This window comes from Balaenoptera physalus, assembly GCF_965194825.1.
Source record: "Balaenoptera physalus genome assembly, chromosome: 7".
Lineage (NCBI taxonomy): Eukaryota > Metazoa > Chordata > Mammalia > Artiodactyla > Balaenopteridae > Balaenoptera > Balaenoptera physalus.
This window is the reverse complement of record NC_138886.1, coordinates 6,226,229-6,241,068: the sequence shown is the minus strand read 5'-3', so window position 1 is coordinate 6,241,068 and position 14,840 is coordinate 6,226,229. Positions and strand designations below refer to the sequence as shown.

The following is a 14,840-nucleotide window of genomic DNA, read 5'->3' as shown; positions in this document are numbered from 1 at the left end:
GGGATTGAACCTGGGCCACGGCAGTGAAAGCGCCAAGTCCTAACCACTGGACCACCAGGGAATTCCCAACAAATTATTTTAAAACTGAATGACACCAGTGAGTTTTCCACAAGGTAGAATATGAGACATTGGGGCAAACATTTATTAAATGCTTTATATGTTTGGGGCCCTGGACTGAGGCCAACTTTATAAAATTGTGAGCCCCTCAAGAGAGGAACCTTGTCTTATGTGTAACAGTCTTATTGGATATAGAACCTGGACGTAAGGGACGCATACTAAACAGAGAGGTCCTAGCAGGGATGCACAGCTCCTCAGCTCTGCTTGACCAGGGAGCTTCTATTTGATAAAGTTGTTCTCGTCAGCCAATCATTTTGGAGCACAGTGTAAGTGTGGCAGGTGAGGGTGGGAGAGGGACAACTTTCTGGGCACCCAGGTCGGCCTGCTCCACTCTGGTGACTGGCGGTTTGGCAATGTTTGCGGCAAAACCATCTTCACGTTCAATAATAAGGGGCACACACTAGTGCCAAGTGAATGGTACAGACCAGTTGCTGTAGGTTTCCAACGAGAGAGTGTTCACCCCACTTCGAATGATCCGGAAGAGCTTCATGGTGGAGACGGGCCTTGCCGAGATTTTAAGGTAAGACACGTGACAGAGGCAAACATGACACGGCTGTCTGGTGTACAGGAGATGCTGAGGCGCTGGGCAGGTCTTGGCTGTTGAGCCACTGGGGCCGCTTCTCTGCCGGGCTGAGTCCTCCAGCCTGCCGAGGTCTCAGAGCTCGGAGGCGGTGGGCTGGGGTGCCCCTCCCCGTGCGGTCCTGCCCCGTCTCGCCTTCCCTCTAGGAGCCGCTGCCCTCCCCTCCAGTTGACTCTTCCTCACATAGCCTGAACTGTGATATAACGGACACACCTTCCCAGCTTCCCCCCTTTTGTTCCCCACAAGGTTACGTGGCAGGTCACTCTGAGGAAACAAGGCCATTTAAAAAACTAAATATAAGGAAGTTACGAGTATTTAAATGTAAGGACTCGTCTGGGAAGTCCTTGAGCATCAGCCTTGAAAAGTTGAAACTGTTTCCTTTTGGTCACGGGGAGCCACTGTGCCTTTCTGAGTAGGGAGTGAGTGATGTAAAAGTGGAGTTTCGAGAACATTATTGGCGCTTGGTTCCACACCAGCACTTCTGGGAACATTTTGTGTCTCGTGTCAAGAGTGTGAACTAAGGACAAAATGGAATTAAGCATTTAAGCTGTTAGTTTCCCACTTTGTCTGCACGGACAGAGCCACAGATGCAGACGTTTAGGAGGAACTGGGCTGCAGGAGGAACCCAGAGGCTGGGTGTCGGTGGGAGACTGAAATTTCAAGCTAATTTTTGCATTTGTGTTAAGTGAACTATGGCTTCAGTGATGATTTAACTGTTAAGTCCTAGATGGAAAGAGAAACTACCCTTGCCAAGTCATTGCACGACAGGTTTCACATTTTCATAGAAGTGTGGAGAATTCCCTTTAGAGCAGTGAAGGAGAGTATTTGGGACCATGGACTTCGCATGGAGTACAGAGGTGGGATTCTAATCTCTGCTTTCATACCTAGTGATAATCTTCGAAAGAATATCTCATAAATTATGTCTCCCTTATGCTCAATAGTGTCACAGTTTTTAAAATATTGCTCTCTCTGTTTAGCCAGCTGAGGGACTTTTCATAACATGCTAAGAGCTTAATGACAGGACCGAACATACAAGGCACATCCTTCACTTTGGAGATTGAAGCAGGCCGTGGACGCGGACGCACCTCAGTGCGGAGAACCAAGCCGCGTCCCCTGTGGGGCAGGCCGACCTGGGTTATTCCTCTGAGGAGCAACGTGCCACTCACCCACTGGGCTGAAACTGGCCCTCCTTGCCGCTCTGGTCTCTGATAAAACAGTCCTGTTATCTGTCCCCGAGAGCCAGGGGCCCCATGCGTGAGATCTCAGGCCTGAGGAGGTGGCTGGAGGGGAAGTGAAGTGCCACCTGTTCAGCACCTGAGCCACTGCTGAGGCTGAAGGTGCCTACAGAGCAGAGTGTCCCGGTCGTCTGTGGCTGCATAACAGATCGCCCTGTTATGGCTTAGTGACTTCGCAGCGCAATGACTGTTTACTCTGTCTCACATTTTCTGTCGGTCAGGAATTCGGCAGCGGCTTACGTGGGTGGGTCTGGTAGGTCTCATGCAGTTCTGGTAGACGGTGGTGGGGCTGTCTTCACTTGCCTCTGTCTCCTGGGCTGGGAGGACTTGGTCAGATGAAGCGGGAACTGTGGGGACTCCTCGGGCATCTTCTCTCTCTCTGCCTGGGTTCTCCGGCAGGGCGGCTTCAGGGTAGCCAGACTTCTTATAAGACCGGGGCTCCAAAGGTGTGTGAGAGCCAGGCAGGGGCAGTGTCCTTTGCGTGCCCTGCCTTGGAAGTGACATGTGTCAGTCACGGCCACCCTCCATTGGCCAGAGCAGTCGCAAGCTCGAGGAGGCACGGAGACTACTTCTTGATCGGAGGGAAGCAAAGTTCTGCAAGAGCACGTGGACCTGGAAACCATGCTGTGGTCCCAGGTTGGGGCCTGTAGGTCCCGGTGTCCCCCCGCATCGGGGCTGCTCTTGTAAAGATCTGTCCGTGCTTTGGGGCCTCAGCAACGTCTGTGTCCTGCAGGTCCTGGCAAACGTGGCCTATATCATCATAGAGTCCACCGAGGAGGGGACGACTGAGTATGGCTTGTGGAAGGATTCTCTGTTTCTGGTGGACCTGCTGTGCTGCGGAGCCATCCTCTTCCCGGTGGTATGGTGAGTGCCTGCGGGGAGGGAGGCTGCGTGGGCACCGTGGTCTTGTCTGCCCAGCCCGATGGCTGAACCCGCCGTTCCCAAACTGGTCAGAATCACACAGGGCATCTGTTTAAAAGTGACAACTTCCTGGGCCCCAGACTCACCTGAATTAGTCTCCAGGGGCAGGACCTTGGAATTTCTGTCTCTTTCAGGTTCCCCGGTAGATTGTGATAACGCTCATCTGGCACAGATGAGCTTTTAGCAGTTCAGACACTAGAGAAGATTCTTGAGATGAGAACTCAGTGGCAACATAAAATAGCAGAATGAATTTAAAGGGAAGGGAGTTGAAGAACGCCCATAAACGGCCTCATCTTGCCAAATGAGGGAGAAAGTGAGGAATTTTATTAACATAAAACTAGTGATAGTTCTCAGCTCATAAACATTGCAGATATCTTCAGAATGGTTTGCTTGATTCCTGGAAGTGGCAGGCTTTAGATGCGTGTATGTATTGTGCTTTGATTGTGTGTAAAGACACGTTAGTGCCAAGTCAGTGGTTGATGAGAAAGAATATCCTCCTGAGATCTCATCAAAGTGAAGGAACTTCTTGCTTCATTAGGAAGCAATTAGAGGAAGAAGTGCTAACAAAAATCAAACACTCGCCTTCATAATGATCTAGTTCCGTGGCTACTTGAAAGCAATCTATTCTTTTAGAATAAAGTTTAAAAACATAGATTTACCTACCTTTTATTAGAAGTGAGGTGTTCCACTCTGCAGTGCCCCGTACAGTGAATTAATATTTTTAGACTCCTGGGGTCGATCAGGTCATTCAGTTATTCTGATTATTTAGAACATGGTGCCAGTGGAGTGTAATCCTCATTCCAGCCAGTTGTTTAGGTTCACTCTTAACGCTAACTCCGTCATACATCACATGTGTACATGCATCAGTTCAGCAGATAGAGCAGACAGCTGCCAGCATAGGAGAGAGAGCACGAGTGAGTCTTCTTAATCTCCACAACCTCCCCGTATCCTGCTCAGGCTTCTGTAACAGGATGACCAGCATTGTCTTCAGGTAGAAAGAGCATCTTATTATTAGGGAACAGAGCCTCAGCCCCCACTGCCACGTTTGCACAGTAACATAGAAAGGACCTGGGGGGTTGGGGAAGCCCCAGATGCGCTCTGGAGCTACAAGGGGCCATTTCCTGCCATTTGTTAATTACAGCACTAAGGAGCAGGTGCCAGATGGCAAGATTCTTCAAGGTAAACACTCTGGAAATTGCTGTAAAATGAAAAAACTCAAGTACTAGAGAGGTAGTTTAAGAAACAGTATCAAAAATTTTTTTAAACATTCAGATTCAGCCAGCTTTGGTTCAGTGTCAGCTTTGTGCCACTTAATTTCACATGTTGCGCCATTCACTTCTCACAGGTAGGCAAACTGCGGAGGTTTTAGGAGAAATGACTTATTTACAGTTGAGTAGAGAGTGGGCAGCTGTGCCAGGACTGCAGCCCGCGTCTGTGAGACCCCAGCCCTCCTCCGCCTGTGCCATGTCTGCTTGTGCTGTGCCCTTCCTCCCACACAGTCCTTCCCTCGGTGCCTGTGAACTCTGCCTAGAACGCTGGTCTACAGCTTCTTTAAGAACGATCACGTTCCCCTGTCTGAATGGTAATTAGTTACCAGCACCTCACAGCCAGAAAAGATTCCCTGAAGTCTTGGCATTTTTTCAGCGAAGTTAGAAATCTCAGGTCGATGAAGTATCGAGTCTGCATGAGGCCTTGTGCTCGCAGCTCCTAGACCGAGACTTCGGAAGTCGGCCTGTGACCTTCTTACAGGGTCCGTTCTCTCCAGGTAGCAGGTGAACTCACTGAGGCTCCATTGTCCTAGCTGTGTTGCGGCGGGGGCGTAGCTGTGGGACTGAGAGATTAGGTAGAAAAAGATGAAGAGTGTTATGTTATTGTGTTTTGATCTATCCCCTCACACCCACGGTCTCTGCCAGGCTTTTTTGAGCCAGCAGAGGGCATCTTTAACCCTCAGGCTTGGGCACCATACATGCTGAAGGGTTGATTATCAACAATCATGTTGTCTAGGGAGAGTGCTCTAAAATCATCTAGTCCAGCCTTTTAAGTTTATAATTGAGAAATTCAAGGCCTCAAGTTACTAGTGCTGAAAATAGAGAGGAGTGCAAATTTGTTAGCTAACCTTTTGTTCTCCAAATGTTTATTTTTAGGTCAATCAGACATTTACAAGAAGCATCAGCAACAGATGGAAAAGGCAAGTTCCTTTGGGTGCTGGACAGCGTTCCCTAAAGCCACGTGCCTGGGCGCTGCTGAGGGTGGAGCAGGAAGGCGGGTGCCCAAGGGAGAGCCCTAGGGGCTTTGTAAGAGCAGCCCCAGGTTGTTTGGTGGTGAGGCAGGTGGGGAGCATTACCGAGAGCAGTTGTGTAAGGCCTGGAGGTGACTGCTTATCTCCACTCGTGTGATCTTCGCCTTCTCAGAACTGAGTCAGGAGGAGAAAATGTTGTCTTGGAAGGACCAGATTACACTTCACTGTGAGAACAGGAGGTATTATGGATTGGGAATGGCTATGTGTAAAGCATCCCTTCCTGCTGATTTAACACGCTTTCAAAATAGTTGTGTCAGTATTAATTTAAAAAGAGACTCATGCCAGAAAGAACCTCTGAAACTCTCTGTTTTTTAAATGGTTGTGCCATTATAACCCTTTTGCATCTTCTTGATTTTTGAACCATGCCTCCTAAGTCTGAAAAGAAACCACAGAGAAAATGTTTTGCATTTCTGGGCTTATTTGAATAATGTCCACGACTACAGGCTGCCGTGGGCCACGTGGGGATTTCAGGCCACAGCGGGTTGAGGAGCCGTGCTCTCTCAAAGGTCCCGTCGGCCTCTGGATCCATGAAATCCCACACGCAGTGCTGGTAGTAATGTTCTTTAAGGCAGATTATTCATTTGTTCTTGTTAAATAAAATTTTGTTGCTGACCTGTTTTCTGATTGTAAAAGTAATGTAGATTCATTTTGGAAATTTTGGAAAATAGATAGTAGGTACACATCTTCCTTCACATTTGCTATACAATTAATATCACATGATGTTCTTTAAATTGAATTAACCTGACTTCAAGGCTTCACGCCAGTGTCGGGCACGATCCCGGCGTTCTTACCGAGAGCACAGTGCTCGCTGGGGTATCTCCAGTTTGGGGCCCACAGTAGTTCCTGTTGGGATTCCTGCTTTCTGGGTCTGTGAAGCGCTCTTGCTGTGAGAAGCCTGGGGTGTGAGGGTCATGCCAGGCTGGGAGCCCCGGTACTCAGATTCCAGGCTCCCAAGGTGCCCCCAGCTTCCCAGGTGGCCATAAGGCCCCACTTGCAGAATGTGCCAACTCTCTTTCTAGTCCCAGGAAATAGCTTTTTTTTTTGTTTTTTTCTCTCTTCCTTCAAAGGCCCTGGATTCCCTTCTCCCTCTGGAATGCCCTCTGGGATAGATTCTTTTCAGTGAGTTTAAGCTGGAACGTGGTCTGCAGAAATCTTTTGCTTTTAGCCTGGCTTTCTGAGCCACGGATCTCAGAGAGCCGTTCTGCCTTCTTGGAGTCGGGTAAAGGAAAGCTGCAAAAAATAAACCATGAATTAGAATCTTGATAAAGCACACTGCCACAAACAGGAAATAAAAACCCACCTTCTGGGAACTTATTGTTTGGGCATATTCTTGCCTTTTTTTTTTTTTTTTTTTCCTTCTTCTATGCATGTTATATAAAAAGTTGGTTTTATTATTTCTGTAACTTAATGAATAGGTCTTTCTCTTACCTTAATATATTGAAATGAGACATTTTAACTTTTTCATCTTTTTACACTTCAGTAGTTCTGGGTTCATTTTACTGACTGTTTGACTGAAAATGTCTAAAACTCCCAAGGGTAATGTTTTCCAGTTGATAAGTTTTATCTGTACTTTTCTTTTTTTTATTAATTTATTTATTTGGCTGCGTCAGGTCTGTGTTGCGGCGCGTGGGTTTCTCTCTAGTTGTGGTGCGTGGGCTCCAGAGCACGCAGGCTCAGTAGTTGCGGCGTGCAGGCTTCGTTGTCCCATGGTAGTTGCGGCACTCGGGCTCTCTAGTTGTGACGCGCGGGCTCAGTAGTTGCGGTGTGCAAGCTTAGTTGCCCTGCGGCATATGAGATCTTAGTTCCCCGACCAGGGATCGAACCCGCGTACCCTGCATTGGAAGGTGGATTCTTAACCACTGGACCACCAGAGAAGTCCTATCTGTACTTTTCTTCTTGGCTTCATCCTTACCCCTTTGTGAATTCCTCTATTCCTTCCTCACCACTCCCTTCTCCCCTTCTCCGTTGTTCTGATCCTCTGACACCTCTCTGCCTTCTCCACTTTGCTTTTAGAGAGGGCTTGGGGGCGACTGTGGTAATTAACTGTCTCTGTGACCATTTATTCCCTGAGACATTGATTGTTGGCTGAGGATGTTAGTAAAGTGTCCTGCCTGTGGTGGACAACACAGCAAGTGAAGCCCAAGATGGGGGGTCACAGTTGTCCCCCAGCATCTGTAGTAAAGAGAAACTTTATGGAACAGGAACGCTTTTGTCATCCCCTGGGGCATACAAGGCAGTTTCTTGTTTTTTCCACCAGGTGACAGCATGGGACCTCTTCAGCAGAGAGCGAATATGAAAACGGGAAGTCATGCAGGCACACCAGGGCTTTCGTTCCACCATTCTCGGGGACATACCATTAAGAAAGCACCCATTTCTCGTCAGCAGATATCACAAGCCCTTTGAAAGAGGGACAGAGTTGATTAGAATAGGGGTGTCTTCTTGATTTGTGTTCTTTCACTGAACTGATTTAGGTTGTGGAGTGCTTTTGAGCTAATCCACAAATGCATATTTCACTCTGAACTTTGAAGAATGGTTATGCACGTGACCCTTCCAGAAACAGGGCAGCCATGTCCCCACGGTTGAAGTCTCCCCTGCAGAGAACTCAGGGACAGCACGCTGTGCTGGCACACCATCCTCGGGCGTGGCTGCTGAGCGGCCATGCCCTGCTCGGCCACCCCAGGACAGAGGTGAGGCAGCACGGGAGAGCTTGAGTGAGCGCATTGCCCACCGCCTGCTGGCTCTGGAATGTTGCGGTTGACCCGCTCTGCTCCTCAGTTCGCCCTGCCTGAGATCTAGCCCATCCTGGAGGCAGCTGACAGAGCAGAGGCCGTGGGCAATAAAGTCTCCTACTGGATTTGGAAGCTTTTGGCTGGATGGAGCCTGACACTTTGGTTCTTATTCTTAGTCTCATTATTCCACTGACTCATTACGTGACCTTGACCGCGACTTGGGCTTAAGAATGTCAGTTTAAGTGCAGTCTAGGCTGACTGACTGCAAGTGGGGGAAAGGCTGTTTGTAGTTTTTCTCCCTGCACGTGGGATTCATATTGCTTTCTTTTCTTTTCTTTTTTCTTTTTTTAAATTTTTTTTAAAATTTATTATTTATTTATTATTTTTATTTTTGGCTGTGTTGGGTCTTCGTTTCTGTGCGAGGGCTTTCTCCAGTTGCGGCAAGTGGGGGCCACTCTTCATCGCGGTGCGCGGGCCTCTCACTATCGCGGCCTCTCTTGTTGCGGAGCAGAGGCTCCAGACGCGCAGGCTCAGTAGTTGTGGTTCACGGGCCTAGTTGCTCCGCGGCATGTGGGATCCTCCCAGACCAGGGCTCGAACCCGTGTCCCCCGCATTGGCAGGTGGATTCTCAACCACTGCGCCACCAGGGAAGCCCTCTTTTTTCTTTTTTGATGGGTAAGAAGTGGATTTATTTAGAGAGAAACACACTCCACAGAGTGTGGGCCATCTCAGAAGGCGAGAGCGGTGCCAGGGTACGGGGTTGTCAGTTTTTATAGGAGTGGGTAATTTCATAGGTAATGAGTGGGAGGAGCGTTCCAGCTATCTGGGGGCATGTTGCTTTCAAAGAATATGGGTTTGGATTTGCTTACTTCTCTGTGTCTAGATTCCTTTTGACAGAAGCTGAGAAAGTATAAAGGAAAACATTAAGGGCGAAGCTGCCCACCGTCCTTAAGTCGCGTCTTTGTCTCTTCTGTCCCACGCGGTGGCTTCTCTCAGGTGCTCTGTCATTTAGTGTCACTGCCGTGCCACAGCCTCTGCGAGGAGGCTTCGTTGAGTCTTCACAGGCGCGCCCAGCTCTGCTGCACTGTGTTTTGCCTGCCAGGGGTCACTGGCTCTTTCTGCCTTTGAGCCTGCACCCTTGTTCCCTTCTCTGTCTCCAGTGTCATTACCTCAGAGTACTGGACTGGGGAGACACACCATACATCTAATTAACAGTCTCTGCTTCGCAGCATCTTCTTTTCTCCCCTTTTGTTTCTGAGGAAATTTCAGCGGAAGCATTCTTCGGAATCTTAGCTTTCACGTGAGCTTCAAAAGCACTTAAACAAATGGTGATTGGCTGGTTGAAGAGGTTGTGGAGGAAAGGCTTCATTCCCAGCTGCCGCTATGTTCTGAAAGTAGCTGTGGCCCTGAGAGGGCAGCCGTTCTCAAGAGGCTCCTCGGGATCAGAACTTGTTTCATAGTAAGACTTTATCAGCCTTCTTTGCTGTTGATGTTTGCACTGATGGTGCAGAAGCAGAGGTGGGTAAAACAGCTGGCGCCTTAGCATGATTCAGGACGGTGGCACCAAACTGTTAGTGGCCACTGCATTCTTCATTGCCATCTACTTCCTGGGGGTGAAAAAGGCTCACTTCACTTAAGAATGACCTTGATGAATTAGGAGAAAGCACTAATGTTATTAAGTCTCAACCCTTGAATATATGTCTTTTACCATTCTGTGTGGAATGGGAAGTACCCAGGAAGCACTTCTGCATTGTACCGGGGTGTGGTGGTCATCTTGAGGAAAAGCACGTGTGCAGTTGTTTGAGTTGTGAGCCGAACTAGCTGCTTTCTCTCGGGACACTGTTTTTATTTGAAAGAATGGTGACAGTCGAACTATGTTTACTCAGACCTGGGCTTTTAACAAACATTTTCCTGAAAATGAACGAAGTGAATGTGTCACTTCAGGAAAACAATTAAAAATATTTGTTGTCAGTGATCTGATTTTCACTTGAAAGCACAGATTTTAATTTAGGAAAACTTATAATCTACCACTGTAAGCTTGACGGCTTCCCAGTTCTTAACAGACATCTGATGTGAGCAGGGGTGATATTAAACAAATGTGACTTTAAAAATATTTTATGATAAAAGTTTCAGTATTTCAGAGATCTGCTTAACTCAGTGAAACAATATTTTCTACCTGATCAGTGTATGTTACACAGTCATGCATGAATAAAAGATCCATTCAGAGTGTAAGATGGACCAGTGGATTTTACTGTGACAGAGTGCGAAAGTTCATTGCTACAGGGGCTTCCCTCGTGGCAGAGTGGTTAAGAATCCGCCTGCCAGTGCAGGGGACATGGGTCTGATCCCTGGTCCGCGAAGATCCCACATGCCGCGGAGCAGCTAAGCCCATGTGCCACAACTACCGAGCCTGCGCTCTGGAGCCTGTGAGCCACAACTGCTGAAGCCCGCGTGCTGCAACTGCTGAGCCCACGTGCCGCAACTACTGAGCCCGTGTGCTGCAGCTACTGAAGCCTATGCACCTAGAGCCGGTGCTCCACAGCAAGAGAGGCCACCGCAATGAGAAGCCCGCGACCCCGCTCGCCACAGCTAGAGAAAGCCCGTGTGCAGCAGCGAAGACCCAATGCAGCCAAAAATTTAAAAAAAAAATTTTTTTTAATTAAAAAACCCAGTAATCTAAAAAAGAAAAGAAAGTTCATTGCTACAGTTTCAGATTCCCCACCTCACCTATCTTTAAGAAGCTAACCATTTGTCGAGCTTTAATGCAGAATCAAAGACGACTGTTCACAGTTCTCTGAGAAGGCCGACATCTGATTAGGCCCTATTTTCTTTATAGACTTCAACCAAAACACTCCCTCACTCCAGATTTGAAGGCAGAAGCAAATGCAAGAATCCAGTTGTGTTCTATTAAGCTAGACGTTAAAGGGATTTACAAAAATGGAAAACAGTTTCACTCTTCTCATGAAATTTTTTTGAAAGAGTTATTATTATTATTATTATTATTATTATTTTTTAATTTACGGCTGTGTTGGGACTTCGTTTCTGTGCAAGGGCTTTATCTAGTTGCGGCGAGCGGGGGCCACTCCTCATTGCGGTGCGCAGGCCTCTCACTATCGCGGCCTCTCTTGTTGCGGAGCACAGGCTCCAGACGCGCAGGCTCAGTAGTTGTGGCTCACGGGCCTAGTTGCTCCGCGGCACGTGGGATCTTCCCAGACCAGGGCTCGAACCCGTGTCCCCTGCATTGGCAGGCAGATTCTCAACCACTGCGCCACCAGGGAAGCCCAGAAAGAGTTATTTTTTAATAAGGAAAACATTGTTTATATTAACATGTAATGGATTATTTATTTTGTTACTTTTAAATGAATTATTAAATGTTTTTGGAATTTGTTTCAGTTTCTAATACGGTAAGTATTGGTAGACTCCACCCACATTAACAAAAGCTCTTTGGGGTCCTCAGTAAGTTTTTAAAAGCGTGAAGGGGTCCTGAGACTGAAAGTTTGAGAAACGTGTGTTAGAGACAAGGCTTCTTGAGTCTCTGGTGGTCACGATGACCGTGGGGGGAGTGAAAGCCTGCCTGGCTCTCTTCTCCTGTGCCTACGGAGCCCGCTTCAGACTTACTTGGCCATATTCTATGACTATTTAAGATGTCTCTTCATTCTGGGCAACTCATGGGGGGGAAAAATGTTTTATTTGGATATGTTCATATAAACAGGCCTAATGAAAAACCCACTGATGAGAAAGGAAGAGAAATACCCTCTGTCTGTTTTTATAGATAAAGTCTTATTGGAACACAGCTGTGCAGTGTGTATGCCTGTGGTTTGTGGCTGCTTTTGTGCTGAGTTGGCAGAGTTGAGGGGCTGTGGCAGAGATCCCTGGCCCACAAGGCCTAGACGCCTGCTCTCCAGGCCTGTATAGAAAGTTTGCCGGCTCCTGGCTGTTGTAGACATTTAAGAGATACCATTTTAAAAACCGTACCTACAATGTAGTGCTGTTGACTGACTTCACTCTATACTGAGCACTTTGAAAACTATTAAGCTCACATAGATGTAAGAAATCACTGCCTTTAAGTATTTGCCGAACTCCAACTTTTGTATCCAGAACTGTGTTCTTTGTTGTTTGATTGGAACAACAGCTTTTGCATCTTCATCTGCTCTGATATTTTACCTGACCTATTACTCTAATGGGAATTGGTGCTTTTCTTTAACTAGCAAGATGGCTTTTCACATGGATCTCCTCTGTTTACCAGCAGGGCTTTGGGTTGTGCCCTTCCGCCTGGCCCATGTGAATAAGCACCTCTTCCTCAGTTCCTGGTTACAATGCTAGGTTTGTCCAAACTTTTTTTCACTTTCCAAGTGGAAACTAAGGTAGCCCCAGATGCGCTGATGCGCTAGGCACTGAGGACCGTGATTGGGTTAAACTTGGAGACTCTGGGTCAAAAGCCCGGAGGGGAAGGAGGAGGGCAGGAGAAGGCGGAGCCTCCCGGCTGCACATCTGGCGTGATTCCACCTCCTCGGCGTGGGCCTGGGGCTGGAGGTGAGGGCTGCGGGCGGTGCTCTAGGACGGGGTGCGGCCTGGGCAAGGCTGATTTCCTCCAGAACTGCCGTCTGCTAGTGTCTGCCCCGCTGTGGAGGGCAGTCTGTTGGGCTCCTGGCTCTGGAGCGCTGTTTCCTGATGATAAGAGAGAAGAGGCAGAAGAGGTGAGATTCCCTTTATCTGGTCCCTCAGAAGATGTTCATGCCTCCTTTTGTCCGCGTGTAGCTAGAGCACGTACTTGTAAATGCACCTGTGTGCCAGCAGTCTGACGCACGCCACGGGAGCACTGTAACAGTCCTCGGCGCCAGAAGGGTGGAGCGTTCGCAGGCAGAACGCTTTCTCTCCGGCAGTGTGATAGGAGTACTCATAAAGCTCCTACCTCTCTTAAGGCATGAGGTGAGGGGGCATATGTCGAGCTCTCAGAAGGATTCTGTCCTGTGCTCAGGGCCACTTCACTGAAGTGTGTGGCGACCCTCTGACTCTGATGTTCTTCGCATGGCATCCGTGAGTGCCTTACCCTGGCGTGTACCACCGGGCACTTCAGGCGCAGGGAGGGGGTGCGTGGCCTTCAGCAAATTTTCAAACAAGTCTGTGACCCTAGGAAGGGTGAAAACCATAGCTAAGTAGACTGTCATGAAGAGAGAATGAGAGAAAAAAGTGTATTTTATGAGACTGGCTTAATACAGTGATTTTTAATTTTTTAAAAAAAATAAATTTATTTATTTATTTATTTTTGGCTGTGTTGGATCTTCGTTGCCTCACGTGGGCTTTCTCTAGTTGCCGCGAGCAGGGGCTACTCTTTGTTGCGGTGCGTGGGCTTCTCATTGCGGTGGCTTCTCTTGTGGCGGAGCGCGGGCTCTAGGCGCGTGGGCTTCAGTAATTGTGGCACGCGGGCTCGGTAGTTGTGGCTCACAGACTCTAGAGTGCAGGCTCAGTAGTTGTGGCACACGGGCTTAGTTGCTGTGCGGCATGTGGGATCTTCCCGGACCAGGGCTCGAACCCATGTCCCCTGCATTGGCAGGTGGATTCTTAACCACTGCGCCACCAGGGAAGCCCAGTGATTTTTAATTTCTTTAAACACCAAAACATCTTCTCATTACTTTCCCTCCACAGATCACACAAAATTCCTTCAATGTCGTGAACCTAATCACAGCTTCTGATCAACATTTTGAAATAATCATTTAGCCAGTGACACCACCCTGAGTTCGTATAATCTACAACCAAAAGCAAAGGGGCCTCTCATGTTCTCAGGCTGAGAACCAGCCTCATCGTGGTCACATTACCAGTTTTTTATTAGGCCTTTAAAACATTGGGAACCTAACTGCCTGAGGGGTCCCTCCCTCGGCCACCCAGCGGGCCTGGTCAGTAATCTGGGTTGGCGGCCTACCTTGGCTCCGGGCGTGGTTCTCTGTCTAGGGGTGTCAGCACGCATTTGACTCTGAGAGTCTTGAGACAGACACAGTTGAAACCAGCGCTTCTCCATCACTGCAGTACTCAGGGAGGTCCGGTTCTCTTATTGAGGAGGTGCTGTCCGCTGTTAACCAGCTGTGTCTCCAAGCAGTGGGATGTCTGACTGTCTTCCTCACTGCCGCGGACTGAATCTGTGCAGTGGGCGGCCCTGGGGCTGGGGGAGTCCCAGACACTCTGCTCAGCTCAGCTCATTGCGAACTTCCAGAGACGGGACGTGATGGGAGCGGCTGACAGGAGCAGAGTCTGAGATCAGCTTGGCCCTGGGGACCCCTCCTCTAGCAGGGCCTTTGGTGTGGTTCTAGAGTATAAGGGAAGCGAAAGGCAGAAACTTGCTTGACTTGACAGTGAAAGTCTTCGTAGAATTACTTTCCTCGTGTGGGATGGCCATCAGCCGCTCTCTTGGGCCATTCTTGTTTCTTTCTTTTTATTAGTCATTTAAGATAAAATTTTGCTTACAGTAAGATGCAGTCATTAACTGTTCAGTTCAGTGACTTTTGACCACTCCTGGGTCATTGATTTAAGTATGTATTGGAAATGTATTTTGAACCACTTTTCACACAACCCTCAACAGTTTGAATGTCAAAGAATTTCATTCTCTAAGTAGTTCTTCTTGTATTAGCGCACCCTTCCCCGTGCTTGCTCCTGATACCTTCTCTGCGAGATGCGTTAGTGGAATCTCTTCTTAATGGAGGCCAGAGGGCACCCCATGAGCTGATCACTCCCCAGAAAGGACCCTTTCAGAACAATGGGGTCCCAGGTCAGTGTGTGGCCTGGCTTTCAGGTCTGTGCTTGACCGTGAACAGGGGAAGCAGCCCTTTCCCCCGTACAGAGTGGGCCTGAGCCCGAGGCTGAAGCAGGTTGTGGAAATGGTACTACTGAGAGTGAGCCAGAGTCAGTCTCCTGCCGTCCAGGCTTTGCCATCACACTCGTTTCTTTAATTTTTGTGCCTGACTCAA

At 48.4% G+C, this 14,840-nt stretch overlaps 1 protein-coding gene across 6 annotated transcripts in view; it reads left to right on the top strand.

Moving 5' to 3' along the window:
• GPR107 (G protein-coupled receptor 107) overlaps positions 1–14,840 on the top strand; it is a 102,351-nt gene that overhangs the window by 35,074 nt on the left and 52,437 nt on the right. For 5 of the 6 annotated variants that reach the window (XR_014265440.1, XM_082468153.1, XM_082468155.1 and 2 more), the window contains exons 13-14: positions 2,666–2,796; positions 4,998–5,041. Coding sequence is in view for 5 of the 6 variants with exons in the window: in XM_082468153.1 (XP_082324279.1) it covers positions 2,666–2,796; positions 4,998–5,041 (175 nt within the window). In the remaining variant the exon portion in view is untranslated. Of the gene's footprint in view, positions 1–2,665; positions 2,797–4,997; positions 5,046–7,389; positions 7,476–14,840 lie in introns of all 6 variants that reach the window. The other variant, XM_082468157.1, reaches the window with a different exon arrangement.